This window comes from Poecilia latipinna, unplaced genomic scaffold (assembly GCF_001443285.1).
Source record: "Poecilia latipinna isolate Pla-1442-1.1 unplaced genomic scaffold, P_latipinna-1.0 Scaffold669, whole genome shotgun sequence".
NCBI lineage: Eukaryota > Metazoa > Chordata > Actinopteri > Cyprinodontiformes > Poeciliidae > Poecilia > Poecilia latipinna.
Window position 1 is genome coordinate 132,810 of NW_015113285.1, and position 15,821 is coordinate 148,630.

At 38.4% G+C, this 15,821-nt stretch overlaps 1 protein-coding gene across 2 annotated transcripts in view; it reads right to left on the bottom strand.

Moving 5' to 3' along the window:
• dtx2 (deltex 2, E3 ubiquitin ligase) overlaps window positions 1-15,748 on the bottom strand; it is a 24,620-nt gene extending 8,872 nt beyond the window's left edge. Inside the window, exons 1-5 of one of the 2 annotated variants that reach the window (XM_015044334.1) lie at window positions 15,153-15,748; window positions 12,183-12,762; window positions 10,110-10,168; window positions 5,106-5,330; window positions 754-821 (exon numbers count right to left, since the gene is read on the bottom strand). In XM_015044334.1, coding sequence (XP_014899820.1) covers window positions 754-821; window positions 5,106-5,330; window positions 10,110-10,168; window positions 12,183-12,762; window positions 15,153-15,468 — 1,248 coding nt within the window. In that variant the 5' untranslated portion in view covers window positions 15,469-15,748. The remainder of the gene's footprint in view (window positions 1-753; window positions 822-5,105; window positions 5,331-10,109; window positions 10,169-12,182; window positions 12,763-15,152) is intronic. The other variant, XM_015044335.1, reaches the window with a different exon arrangement.
• Window positions 15,749-15,821: the final 73 nt, after the last annotated feature.

A 15,821-nucleotide genomic window follows, 5' to 3' on the forward strand; every position in this document is an offset into this window, starting at 1 on the left:
TATGTTTTGTATTTAAGATAAAAATGTTAAAAGTCTGTAAATATGTTTTACCCAAAACTCCTCAAGTGGCAGTTTGAGCTTCACCCAAATTCTGTTAAAGAAAGAATAATTAATTGGTTAATCCAAAAATGATGACCGGATCAGTTCCACGCTGATGTGGTGAAAACTGGAAGAGCTTTTCGTATGTTTGAAGTATAATTTTTGATCCAGACGCATCGTTTGCTACAAATGATCAGCAGTTCACTAAAGAAATGCTGTTAAGACATTTTAGGCAATAAAATGCTTTTGTTTAAAAAGAACTGAATTGTTTATTTACATCTTTAATGTATTTCTAAAATCATATAAAAAGGCGTAAGTGGTTAAATGATAAAGCTACAGATTTTTTTTATGATTAATGGTCAAAATAACAGCTGGCCAGTTAAAAACACAAGACCAAAGAACAAGACGATGAGAACGGCTCCCATTCGGTCAGGATTTGGCCCAGAAGTTATGAATACGGAGAATCAACACTGGAAATATTGACTCGTTGCATAAATGTAATTATTTACCAACACACTCCATCTAGAAGGAATTCATTTTAAAGTACACCTCAGGAGCAGGTTGTAAACTAATTTAAACTGCTGTCGGTACATTAATTAATGATACAAACACAGGGCAATAACTTTCCGTTTAGTCAGCCGTGTCTGTCAAATGCTTCTCTGATTGTTTCTAATCAGGATACTGATGAGTCGGGGAAACGTGGGAAACCTTTACCTCCTCTGGAGCGTCAGCCACAACCTCCATGTAGCGCTGGATCACGTCTTCTGACCTCTGGGCTGGCGCTGGCAGCGGGACGAAACGGGAGAACAGACATCTGATTATTTTCCTCAAGAAGACGACGTGATAAATTCACGTTTACATGCAAACTGTCGATGAGAGACGATGTGAGGACAGGGCGAGTGTGGAGATGGAAATGGCCATTAATGACAGTTAATAAAACATTTCAGACCCAATGTCCAGGTTAAACACCTCAGATTGACTCAGCTCCATCTTTTCTTCATTACTGTCAGTTAGGAGGGTTTACTGAAGTTTGTTAGTTGCAAACTGGTGCAGCAACATTATGACAGAGTACTAGGGCCAGACCAACAAATGCTGTTAATTACGAGTATTAATAGTATTGCTACCACAATGAAATCAGAAAATCATTAGAAAAAAAAGTTGTATAAAGAGAGAAGCTTCAATAATAGTTAAAGATCTGATGTGAGTTTTTCTTCAAAATGGACTCAGTCGTCTGCAAAGTCCTGCTGCTTATGTGGTAAAAGATTTAGTAAAAAAAAGGATTTAGTCACACGATTCTCAACTTTGCTCATTTTAATTCAGTTTTTGTCGGAGTTATAAGATTACATCTTCCTTCCCCTAAAATGACTTTCTTCTGGTAAAATGACGATTATTCTGACCTTCATACAACGTGTCTCCTATATTAGAACTTTATTCTCACAATGTGCCATTATTTTCATATTACGACTTTATTCTTGTAACTTGACTGTCATATGGCTTTTTTCTTGTACAACAATTATCATGTTTTTCTTGAATTAAGTTTTTTTTGTAATGCGTATTATCGTATAATTTCAACTTTGTAGCATAATTCTTACAAATTCCTCTTATTAGACTTTTTATTGTATTACAACTTTATTCTCAACTTCTCACATTATTACTGCTTTTTCAGAATTATTACAACTCCTTTGCATTACGACTTTTTTTGGTAATACGAGTTTAGTCTTGTATTAAACTTTTGTCGTACGACTTTATTTGACGTATTTCAACTTTTTTCTCGTATTGTCACGATTTTATTCTTGTAATGTGACTTTGTCACTATTATTAAGCTTTTTATTACTATTAAGCTAAATTCTCGTAGAACTTTTTAATTTTTTTTTTCTTAGTCTGGCCCTGATACTACTTCGTAGATGATAGATTATCTGTCAGGGTTTCCATATTTCTCAGTCGTCTACATGCTGAACCATCAGACCAGATGGTTGCCTTGTCCAGCCGCTCCTGGTTGAAGTGGAAGCAGCCTGAGCTCATGCAGGGCTGGAAACGTTACGATTTATCAGAAACTATACAAAGTAGCTTGAAATAGTGACATGAATTGATCACAGCCATCACTGTCTGTCACGGCATTCGCTTATTTTCCTTAGACAAATATCAGGAAAGTGTACTGTATATAACCAATCCAGCAAAAATATTCGAACACATTTTCCTATTACATTATAAATTATACTGCATATTTTGCTTTGCTCTTGAACAGATTTTAAATCAGCACAATTAACCAATCAGTTTATCCCTAGTTTCATGGGGAAGACGGGGGTTTGTAGTCGGTACAAATTTAAATCAGTTTAACGCTGTAATACTCAGAAAAGTATGAACTGGATTATCAGAGATTAAGGACAAAAACTTTAAAATATTTTTTTTTAAATCAATAAAAACAGGGGGAAAAATAGAAATGTCAAAGCTTCCATGTTTGGTGCATAAAAACCATGAAGAATCCCAAAGTAAAGGTCGTCTTCTACCTTTATATCAACATAAAAGCTCCTTGTTTACTAGACGCAAATTAATAAATAACATCTGGTAAGCTGTAATTTCATGCAGGCTATTTTAATTTTTCCAGACCGAAATTCCAACTTTTTCAAAACCTTGAGGGAGCCTCGGAACGAGGGTGAATCTACCGGGGCATCGCTGCAGGCACAGCGATTTCATGTCTTTTTTTTTGGCAGCTTGTCGACACGTTCTGTTCCTTCACCACCTCATGTTGTCGCGTCGCCTCCAACCCCACCTGCAGCCCTGGTGAGAGCTATGATCTCTTCCTACAGGCGCAGAGTTCCTCTGCTTTCTCATTTGAAAGCAAACTTTTTAAGTTCAAGGATGAAAAAAAAAAAAAAAAAAATCTGGTTTGAAAAACCAGATGTGAAACAAAAGAACTTTCCTTCCTACAGACTCCAGCTGCTTGACACAAAAACTATTTTTTCCATATTAAGCTAAACAAATAAAATGAGTCACAGCAAGAGATTATTTAGTGTGCAGCATCTCTGTACTGCAAGCACTAGCCTCTGCAGCTCGTCCTTCCTTTAAACTTTAACGCCGACCTCTGGAGGGAGACGAGGTTGCATCACTAACTCCTGATATTTCTGAGGTTTTTCACAGCAGATCTGCTGTTTTAAGTGTTGCTGCATCAACACAACTGTTACAGTAACAGTTTCCTGACAAGCTCAGCCTTACTGTCAGCAGTTTTTAAAAGTTTCTTTTCTTCCTTTGTTGTTTATTTTATTTAATTCTGAATTATTTTATTCAATCCAGTCTGGAGGATTAATAACTTTTACTGTCCGCTTCTCTTTTTTGTTTCAAAATGTTCAATATTGAATATTTTTTTTCCTTATTTTTTACTGGACAGCTACAGTGTAAAACTTATTGCATCACTAAAAGCTGTTCACATTTTTCATTGAATGGATTTTATGTGACAAATAGAATTTGTGTATAATTGGGAATAAAGGTGTTTTTTTTTTTTTACTTTAGAAACAAATACAAATCTGAGAAGTGCGGCATGCATCTGTAATATGACCCCATCTCTATTAGTGGTATGGCTCATCTAGAGGTTGAAATTCAACTCAAGATAAGTTCAATTTGATGTGTGAACTTTAAAGTCTTGCCACAGATTATTTACAGGATTAACGTCCTGCCTTTGACTGGGCCGTTCTAATACATGAACACAGTTTGACCCTAATCCTTTTCCCTCTCAGGTGTTCTGGAGCAACTGGTTTTCTAGCAGGAAAACCGGTTCCACATCACAACTGTCCAGAGTGCAAAAATTCTTCCATCTGCAGAGCATCCAAAACCAGACACAAAAATGTCCAAAAACCCAAATCATCAACACAAACATGAATTCAATTACAAATCTACAGAGGAACAACATGAAGCTGTTGCTCAGGGGACGCATTAAACCGACCATGAATCAATTCATTACTGCCCACTAATGTTTTCTAGTTTGCATTAGTAGAAGAATGTTTCTGCAGTGGGCTCCAGCCCAGGGGCCCAGATCCTTGTAAGTCCGGCCCTGCTGATGCATCTGTAGCGGTTTCCAATCCAACGTGTTGATTGATCAACAAGTTCTTGATAAAACGACAGTAAAGCTTTGGGCTACAAAGGGAACAAATTCAAGCGGTTTGAATACTTTTAAAAGGCGTCGTGTTTTAAAGATAAAGGAAAGCAGGACTTTAACAACCTGACTGATTCTGGAGGTAAAGTAAAACAGCAATGATTATTTTAGTAATCGATTAATCAATTATTCTGAATATTGAGAGATTAATCGCATGAAAACAGTAGTCACATTCAGCATCCTGGTGAGCCTTTTTTTTAAGTACTTTTTTTGCTAAATGCAGTCATATTGTACTCTTGATTATTTGTAGCATAGAATGAATCTGTGGCTAAAAATATACTTCACTCAACATATGAAAAGCCATGCCACTTAAGGAGTTCCCGTTAAAGTTTTTTTTTTTTTTTTTAAGTTTTTTTTATCTGAAATGCAAAATGAAAATATTTTTTACAGTTTTTGCTCAATTACTGCAAAATATCCTTTCCTGAGTCTTTATACTCCAGTTACTGATTAGTCAACGACTAAATTAGTTGACGATTATTTCAATAACCGATTAATCACAATTTAATTCAATTAATCAGTTGTGGCCTCATTATTGTCCTGACTATAGTTTTCTTCAGCAAATAGCTACTTTTAAGAGCCAACAATCGATTACTAAATTAATTGACAATTATTCCAATAATCAATTAATCGCTTCAGCCCTAGTTGCTGTTGCTGTTTAGTTCCTGATATTGAGAAAACACTTTTACCAAACCTGGCATTTTCCACACGTCACACTGAGATATCCACAGGTGAAAGCAAATGTTTTAAAGCAGCGACACTGATGTGAACGTCACGATGAGATGACAGAGCAAACAGAGCGGGATTAGTGCGGGACACGTGAAAACAAAAATCCTATGTGGAGGATGAAATGCTCCTCAAGCCGGTGGAGGATGACGATGGAGATGAAGAGGTGGATTTTGGCTCATAGCGAGGTAGCTACCTCTCCTGTGCTGCCTCTTTGCTCTCCTAACTGAACTGCTGCTGCTGCTGCTGTGGGGCCTGCTGGCTGTGGGGAGGAGAGGAGGAGGAGGAGGAAGAGCAAAAGGAGCAGGTTGTTGCTGCTGATGCTGCTGCTGCAGGGGCTGCTGCTGCTGCTGCTGAGGGAGGGGGGCGGAGGTGAAGTGCACGCCGAGTCCCACCGCTGACATCAAAATGGAGGCCATGCCTGGAGCGAGGGTGAGGTGGGGGTGGGGTGGGAATGGGTCGGGATGAGTCGGGAGCGAGTGAGGGGGTGCAGGAGCAGAAAGGAACAAATCGAAAGAATGAGTGATGCAGCAGCGGCAGCGACAGCGGCCACTGCGACTCTCACTCACGGACAAAAAATCACAAGGTCTGAACAGGAGTCGCAGGTTTCAGTGGCCAAACTCTAAGGGATAACGAGACAGCGTTCTGGACGCGTCGCCAAGGAGATGGACGAAAACTTTACATTGTCCCCAGAGGACAGCAAAGAAATATAACGCAGTTTGTTGATGCCATCCAACAAGTCAGGAGTCCCGAAGGTGATAAAACCCACCACAGTGAACGCATCGCACCTTAAGATGCATTCAAACTGATTCCAGATCGTAAAAATGCGGCTCCAGAATCTAAAAAGGAACTATCAAATTTAATGTTTGTTCTAAAAAAAATGATAATAAAATACTCAATGAGGCTGCAGGACAGGGTGATAAAGATAAACTGCATCTGAGCCTGAACTGTATTACTTTGCTGTCTGCAAAAAATAAAAAGACTAACTTAAAAAGTTTTACTTAAAAGTAAACTAATTTCTTCAGATATGTTAATATCTAATGAGGTTTTTATTGTTGTGGTTTTTAATGGCAACCAAACAGTCTGATGTGGTTTGTTTTTACTGCCGTTTCCATCCCACATGTATTTAAACTCCAATTCAACGACTTGCTGTCAGGAGTTTTAACTTCACCCTTAGTCGGTGCAGATGTAGTTTTCCTGTCTGCTAAGCAGCTCTTATTGAGATTTAATGACAACGATCCAAACGAGCTCCAGGAATGAATCGAAACAGAAAACTGCATGTTTACAAGATGAAATGTGACATCAAGCAAGCAATTTTCTAAACCGTGGAGCTGCTTGTGTTGAAGTTATTTTTGATTTTCTAGCTTGATTTGTCAGAAAGTTAGATAAAGATGTTTTTTTTTTATTTGCTGAATCTTTCTAAGGGATTCGATTCTCAGGATTTTACTGCCTCTCATTAACTTCAAACAAATAAAGAGTTGATGTTTTCCTGCATGCGTTCAATTCGACCAAAAATTCTTGAAGGCCAACTCTAACACTCTGCTGTACAACTCACGGAAGGGATGGCTAAAATAAAAGCCACTTTCTGAAAAATATTTTGTCATTTTTTTTCTTGTTGAGAAAAGAAAGTAAAAAGAAAAATTCAATGAAAATCCAATCTGGTATGACAAAAATCTGAGATATTGTTTGTACTCCATATTGCCAACAGGAAATGTGAAATAGCCACGGATGAAGTAACACATTGATGTAGTGAAACACTAAATAAATAAATAAAACCTACAGGGGGAGCTATTAAACAAAGCTTACAATTTGGATGGGTTTTTTTTTTCTGTACATTTTCTTCTCTACCACTTCAATAAACACACTAAGCACTTAAAAACCAGCTGGGTGGTTTTTTGGTTTTTTTGGGGAGCAATGAGTTTTTTTGTTGATGTTTTTTTTGGTGTCTGAAAAACCTCCAGAATGTAACGTCACAAATCAACAGGCGCCGTCCCTCACAGCAAAACCTAGCATTACCAAGCAACCCAAGCTGAGCAACCCAATGGCTGCTGGAAAAGCAGCCATTGTAGAGTGTGCTGTTGACTTACAATCCAGAAACCACTTGCTGCATTATTAACTGGTGTGCAGGAGGCTCTACTAATGCTTTTCAAAGATGCACAGTTGTATAATTGAGCATCCGTTTGCAGCAATTTTCACATGCAAGTGGCCAGCTGCTGCTTATTTGGATTTAAAGTGAGAAGACGCCCTAAAACAGCTTGGCTTGAAATTAGGCAGAACAGAAGAGACTAAAATCCCATTATCTAAGAATGATTTTGTGCAAAAAAATGAAACAAACATGTTTGTACCTATTTTAAAATGTTCAAAGAAGCATAACATGACACCTTTAAGAAGTAAGAAAATTCATGTCCCCCCGACCAACGCATAACCTACTGTGGCTCAAGCTAGCAGACGCTACCTGTTTCAGAAATGTGTCAGGGTTACTACACCATGCATATCCGCATCAGCTGAACACCTTCAACGTTTAGCTCCACATAATGACACAAAAATAAATCTCCAAAACTAATAGGATTTCTGCAGCTGCAGATGTTGAAACATGCATATGATTTTTTTTTATATTTACGTTTTGGAGCCACCAGTATTTGTTCTGCGTGCGCCAAATGCAGTTTGGTTATCATTGCTGTTCATTTCAGTCTGATGAGCAGTAGAACTGCATTAGGAGAAGATGCTGCGCCGGTGACCTTCCATTTGAAATCATTTACTCAAAGTCTCAGTTGGGTGCTCCCGCCTAATGAGGTTCTGGTCCAGCGGCCTCTGATTGGACTGATCCAGTCAGCTCGGCACCTGGCTTTTAAATTAAAAAGGTGCGCAGCAGGAGAAAACAAAGTGACAGAAAATACTTTATCTAACATTTAATGACAGCCCTATCTAACGTTACCATGTTTAATTATGCAGAACTGTTTTCTTTTTCTCTCTGCTGAATGCATCAGTTCATTTCAATTAAATTCCTCAATTTTTACTCAAACATCGCTGATTAAAAAAGTTTCAAAGTGAGGTTTGAAGCTCGGCCTCAGAGCCACATGGCCGGACTAAATGTAAGATTTTGACCAAACCATTTCTAATTTAAACACGATGGCTTGATATGATTTTGAATTGTGCTGACGTTGGGGAGCCGAGCAGCATGAATATGCATTAAATTATGAATATTTTCTGCTCAAGCTGAGCCTCAGTGAGTCTTATTAAGAATTGAAATATCTCGTATACTTTATGAAAATTGAGTGCTTGGAACAAAAAAAAAAAAAAAACAGCAGGGAGAACATTCCAAAATACAACTTTGAGCAGATTTGTAAGGTTTGTCCAGCAAAGCAGATTTCAATGTCAGACTAGCTCTGAACATGCATAAAACAACGAGGCCCAACATGGAGACGCTTTGGTTCAATAGCAAAAATCTCTCCCTGTTTTATTTAAAGCAGAACTGAAATCAAATCTCAAAATATTGATGTTGCATGAATATCACTTAGTGAAACACTTCCCTAAAACATTTTAGGGAATCACTTCTCCGGCCCAAAACTTCACTTGTTTCAAATGCCTTTGGTCATAAATGCTGAATTGGGGGCGGAGTTACCGTCCCTTGTTGATGATGTCACTGTGCCTCAGCTCAGCTCTAAAACGACTCTACTGTCCAGTTATTCATTAGTGGAAATGGAAGAAGACTGTTGTATATGAAGAGATGCTGGAAGACTTTATGGGGGTAAAGGATGTACAGCCATGACAGGATGATAGCAGCTCAGAATACCGTATTTTCTGGACTATAAAGCGCACTTAAAAGTCTTTCATTTGATCAAAAAACAACTTAGAATCTGGAGCATCTTATATATCATTCTGGAGTAAAACCATCCCCCTCTAGTGAATTGGTTACCAGCGCTCTGTCAAAATGTTTTAGTTACGTTACGGTTCCCGTAGTCAGGAGCATCGTGGAGTTTTGTTTCACTTAACGTGCCTTATGTGTGAAAATGTGAAATTTGTGAATTTAGTGCATTAATAAAGATTTCTATTCTGGTAATTATGTGCAGCACATATTTGCTTGAGAAAAGCCTCCTTGTCGTTTTGTCTCATTGTCCAGTGCTAAACCAACAATTCATTCATGTTGAAATGTTTTTAAGGTTTTTTTTTGCTTTTTTTTTTGGCCTGGACGGATTGTGTACGGCTTCTGACTTCAGTTCCTGAATGATACAAATTTGGCTGCGCCGCACAGGAGTTTGATGGAAACTTTATATTTTTAATTAGGACAAAACTATTACAAAGTAATGGATTCTTACAACAGAAAAGAAATTATTTGACTTCAAACCACCACGTTTTGTGCCTTCTCTTGTAAGAACAAGTGACTTTTACTCTAAAACAAACTGTGCTGCAGCCTTTGTTAAATATAGAAAGCATTTTCAAAGACACTGAAAAATCCTGATATTGTTCAAAATCGACTAAATTGTAATTTTTTATTATTTTTTTTCCAACTGATTTTCAGTTACTTTTATTGAGGCAAACTTTAGAACCTTTTTAAGTTTTTGATTTGAGAATAATGTACAAATCCTTTTCCTCCAATAAATCTGACTAGTTTATTTGTTTAAATAAAGCATTATATACTTGGATAAGGCAGATCGAAAGTGAAGATTCAAACATGTCGGTCGTTCACAACATTTTTGTTGGTATTTGGTTTCAACATGCTAGGAAAACTATCCTGAAATAGAACTGGAGCAACGGAGGAACTGGTTTTACGGAAACCGGCTCATCTGCATGCTAAAGGATAGCTGGCAGAGATTATAAAAGTAAAATCTTTTAATGTGGTTAAAAAGAAATAACACATGCAAACCCTTCAGCGGTCAAGGACCTCTAACTTTTCTATTTGAAAAAAAATGAGATTTTAAATAAATGAGCTTAGAAGGACAGAATATGTTATGTAGATTTTCACACATGAGGAAATGTTTCCATGCACTCTCTCTCTTAGCATTTTAACATCTTTAAATTCTTAAACGTTGGACTCTGCACTTCTTGTTCCTTTGCAGATTTTGGTCCCAAACAGGCAAAGACAAATGCAGTGTGGCAGCACCGAACTTGGCGACGACCTGCGGCCTGAAACCTGCATCCAGCCGGAAAATGTGGTGCGGAGGAAACTGTGAGGATGGATGATTAGTGACCCGGTTGTTACCTGCCAGGGCAGAGCTCACGCTGGTGGAGCCGTTCAGCTGCACAGAGATGGAAGGAACACTGCAGGCCGGGAAACACACACAGAGACACTCAATCAGTAAAAACACACACCAGGAAACTCAGAGGAAGTGCAAAACAAAGACTGGCAACTATTTTAGTTTTCAACACACGTCACAGTCTCAATATCGGCAGAAAATGCTGCTGTGACATCAAAACAGAAACCCTGTGATGGGTCCTACATCCTGACTGCTGGGCCTGATTACTCCAGGTTTGGCTGGATGACTCGACAGTCGATGTGTTGATGGACATGCAGGAAACAAACCCGATTACAACCCAATTCAGATTAAAGGTAAAAAAGGAGCAGAACGGAGCTCTTAAATGTTAACATTTAAGTGTGATAAAAAATTTTTGAGGTTCTCACGAATCTACGGAGGACTGATCCTGCCAACATTGGCAATAAATGTGGAAATAAATAAATACTGCATCCAAAAAAAACATCACTTTCCCAATTTATTTAATTACACACTGAGACAAGTTAATATTTATCATTTTAATTGTATNAANTTAACAATCAAAATTATTTAATTTTCACTTTATTGCCAATCTTTTTTTATTCTTTTTATATCTTCTCACTTTTAACATAAAAAATATAGATTATGAAAAAATGACAGTAAAGCAAAATTGAACAAATTGAAAAATTACATTAAAAATGTGATAAGAAAAAAACTTAAATAAAAATTAAATAATATTGGTCATGTCCAATTAATAAAGAAATTAATTCATGTAGCTGACTAAATATTTTGGATGCAATATTTTGCACAATAATCAAGCCATTCAGTTATTTATCAGTTATTGTCAATTTTGTAACTGAATGCCTGACACACTGATTAGATTTAGAATTTTGAAAATCATGTATCGTTTTCACTCCATTTTAAATTTATTCACTAATTTGTGTTGATTATTACATAAAATACGACATCTGCAGCTGCAGTGTGACAAAATGTCAAAAACAGTTTAAGGGGTTTGAATATTTATTTTACAAATCACCATAAAAGTCAACTATGCACATCTGTTGATATGGGAACAGCTGCAGAAATTAACTGGTGGATTAGCTCCACAGTTTTTTACTGCACAATTATTAATAACCTGTGGTTGAGAAGAGACCAAATTAAACTCTGTTTTGAAGAAAATTAGACCCCAAATGAAGTGCCAGTGAACTGCGTATTCATTACAGTCATTAGGTTTGCCGTTTGTCTTTCGGAAGCTGCTCTCTTCAAATTTAGGAACAAAAGGAACTGAGTCAGAACCAAACATTGCTAAAGCATTCCTGTCTGACGGGACGGGACGGGACGGGACGGGACGGGACGGGTCAGCGAAGAGAGACGGGAAGGAACGAGGCTGGGATTAGGGGACGTCATGAATAGAATCTTCACGATAACAGTTTGCTACATATTATTTTATCAATCAAATTGAAGCAGTTTTTATGTTTGCTGCCTTTTTCAGCCCCTCCAGTTTCCTTCCAATTCAAGAAATTTATGGTTTTGATTGCGAAAAAAAAACAAAAAAAACAAAAAAACAATGATGAAATCCTGAAAGGACTGATGAGAAGATGTTTAATATTAGTTCACTTTGAGGAGCACTTTGTAACGACAGAGTGTTATAGCCATGATAAGAAGAAATAAAGTCAAAATTACAAGAATAAAGTCACAAAATGATGAGTGAAGTCACAGTATTAGACAGAATCCTACCAGAATTAAGTCAAAAAAATATTAGAATAAAGAAGCATTACAAGAATAAAGTCACTACTACGGGAAGATGTATGAGAATAAAGTCATACAAGAATAAAGTCTACATTTCACGAATAAAGTTACCAAAATAAAGCTGTCATATTACCAGAATAAAGTCAGAAAATAACAACTTTATTCTTCTAACAGTATGACTTTAATCCAGTCATGTTTTTTCTTAGCATGGCACTAATCATTCCTGACCTTGATGTGGCCCAAAATGAAAATGACTCTTAACCCCCCACCCTGCTGCAAGTGATTCACCCCCAGAGCAAACGGCAGACACCAACCTTAACCCGTTAGCACTTGGAGAGCCGCTCAGATGAGGCGCAGACATCTGACCAGCAGAGGGCGGCGGCGGCGGCCAGGGGCTTCCCCAGGACATCCCCCCCACAGAGAGGGGTCTCCTGGGGTAGGGCGAGTAGACGGAAGCGGGGTGAGCAGCAGCGACCCTCCCCGTCCCCTGGAGGACGGGCCGGTTCAGGCTACTGGAGGAGAAGGAATGTCGCGAGCGGCTGGGCATTGGTCCTGTGCTGCTGTGGCTCAGACACTGCTGGCAGGAACAGGTGGGGGGCGGGGGCCCGGAGGAGGCCAGTGGGTAGGGCAGGTTGCACTGCCGCCGCACCTGCCGCCTGAAGCCCGTTGATTTATTGACCTGGGCCAGAGACGTGAGGTCCACGATGTAGTTGTATCCGTGGGGGCCGAGGTCGGCCGTGCCCTGGCGCGCCTGGTAGCTGTGCTCCAACAGGATGGAAGTCCGGGTCTCGTACGGAGTCCAGCTGCCTTCGTCGTTGGCCCATTCCCAGTAGACGCCGCTGCCGAGGCCGGAGGACTGGGCGAACAGGGACCGGCGCACGGAGCGCGTCTTTCCTGAAATTACACAGGAAGGATTTCAGCAAAACACCAAAAACATTCAGCATCTGAAACTCCTACTCATACTAAATATCTACTCAGTTGATTTTTTTTTATTTTTCCTTCCATGTGAAGAGTTTAAATCTATATTTTGCATTAATTTCTGGATTATTTCATGCTTTAGTGTTCAATTTTTAATACACTTTGAATAAACCTCATTAATATGCTGCTAATTTAATAATGTCTTAGCAGTAAGGCTGAAATGATTAATTGGATTAATGATTAGTCAATTATTGGAATAATCACGATTATTAGGATTAATAGAATTAATCGATTATTGTAATAATGGTCAACTAATTTAATAACTGAATAATCATTAACTTGCGCATACAGACTCTAGAACATCCAATTTGCTGAGAGACCATCATCCTCACAGCACTAACTAAACCAAAACCAATTCTGGTTTAGTTAGTGCTAAACTAACTAAACCCAAATCAAGTGGCAACTCTTCAAGTTTAACCTTCATTTAGGTTGAAGAGTGGAATACTTTTAATTTGAGCTGGCTCACATTTTGCTGAAAAATCTATTAAGCACCTTTTGCCATCCACTTATCAATCAATTAATCGTCAATAGATCAATATGCCTGCTATTAATAGATTAAGCAGAAATGTGTGAGCTTTTCACATGTTGATGTTAAAATATTATTTAGCTGCAGCGTCTGATCAAGCATTAACTAAATATGTAATGATCATTTTGTGATTTAAAAAGGAACTGAATTGTTTATTTTCATTTTTCTAATATTGTATAATATTGTATAAGCTTAAGTAGTTAAATATCAAACTTGGAGAATGTGCCAATTTTTTATGTGAATATTGGCCAGAATAGTAAAAATAATTGTTAGTTAATTTTATTACCCAAAACGTCAGCATAAAGTCATTGGGAACGTCCTAAAGAGTCTTAATTTGCTTCAGCTGTGACTCAGATATAAACTCCATCCATGTTCAAGGTGCGTTTCAATCATGTGAAATACAAAAGCTTTCAGAAAGCCTGAGAGCTAATTTTCATCACACCTAGGAAACCTCAGGTAGAAGAAGTTTTAAAACAAAAACTAATTTAAAACTCATGGACCAGCTGGAAATCCAGTTCATTTACTTTTCAGATCTCAGTCTGGCTGTTGACAGAAAACTCTTCTGTATGACAGTCTGCTCACTGTGGTCAGTAACGTCCTTCATTTTATGGAGCATTTTGATTTGAATAAACATTTACATATGTTAAGAGTTACATTTTACATTTGAATTACAAAGCTAGGTAAATATCTCTTTTGTTTAACGTGAACTTTCTTGGTTCATCGTCACTTTTCATCTAGATCACTACAGGCCATTTTAAAAATTCTCATTTATATTTTTTCCATACATGCTCTTCGAACATTAAAATTAAATCCCAAGCTTCTACCATTGCATTTTTTTTAACTGAATATAAATTCTGATGTTCCTACTTGTGTTATATTGTATTTTAATCTTTTCTGCAGCACTGTTGTTCATATTTTCACCACATATTACTGCTTATGAAAGCTTTTAGTATTCATTTAGTCACCTTTGCAACAATAACAACATGCAGATTAACAAAAACTCAGCATTGTGACTGTTTGTAGTTAATAGATCAATTATTAAATGATAATTTAAAACAGTGAGCCTCTGAAACATCGATGCCATCAGATAAAAAAGCCTGATTCTGTTCTGGGGAAAACACTTGAACATCTGGAGATATTATTACTTTCAAGAAAACAAATGTATGCTACAAAAAGTCCTTTATCCTCCATTTTTATTCATGTTTGCCAACATTTCTTTGCATCTCTTCAGACCTTAGTCAGCACTTCAACTATGCTTGCTCTGCAGTACAACATTATGTCAAAACATGCATTGGGATTAAGATAGCTCAATGTAACCCTAGACATCCAGCCATCTGTTGCTATAGCGATATCTTTTGCCTCTTTCAGCATCTGAAGAACTTGCAGCACTCATATTGTTTAAATATCTTGTTACAGTCCTATAAAATTAAGTCAATTATGCACAACCTTGAACATCCTCTTTATGTGACCGTTATTAAACAACGTATCTTCAGTCAGTTGCTTCTTCAAAATTGCTGTAATACAGACTGCTACAGGAGATACAGCAACCAGGATCTACAACAACTCTTTGAAAAATGTGGATAATAAGATTTAAAACATTTAAATTCCCTTTGGGATGAAAAAAAAAGTATTTTTAACTGAATTAAGACAAGACTGTGAATTTGTTTAGGAAGCTCGTTTAAAGAAGCTAAATCATCCAGGCCTGTTAGATATATGAGACACCGTTATAAATAAACACATAAACGGCCTACAGAGGTCCAAACGCGTTGAATTAGTTCACCTGTGTCCTGTCGGAACTGCTTCAGGCTCGGTATGTCTATGAGGTAGGGCGACAGGCTAGGGTCCGACTGTCCGAGGCAGATGCTTGTAGCGCCGGCTCCTCCGCCTCCCCGGTGGCCGCGCGGTGACAGACACCGCTCGATGTAGGCGCTAACCTGGCCGCTATAAGGCCGCCAGTAGCCCAGGTCGTCCTGCCACTCCCAGACCGCTATCATGGGCTGAGACTGCCCCACGGAGCCAGAGGCTGTCGTGGCCGACACCGAAGGCCCGTTTCTGGAGCCGTTCACCCTGGCACAGGAGCCAGACACAATCGCCATGTTCGCTAACACAACGACTGGTTAGCCGATTGTGGCTACGACGAAAACAATGTCCGCAGCGAGGCTAGCTGGGCTCGTTAAAAGACTCCATTAGGAATGTGTTAGCACGCCTGCGAGGAAGCTACGTGGTGGGGATCAAACTGGAAACGGCCTGAATAAACATTCAAGACCATGTTGACGAAGCTGAAGCATTCAGATCGCTTTACATGAGCAGAGACGTTAACAGGAATCCTTCCTCTTGAGCGGCTGCCTTCACGGACTGTCGGAAATAGTAGTGGTCCGTTCCATTTGTGCTTCAAAGTAGGAAATGTCAGTCAGAATTCACTTAATCCAAGCAACAGAAGCAGATAGCA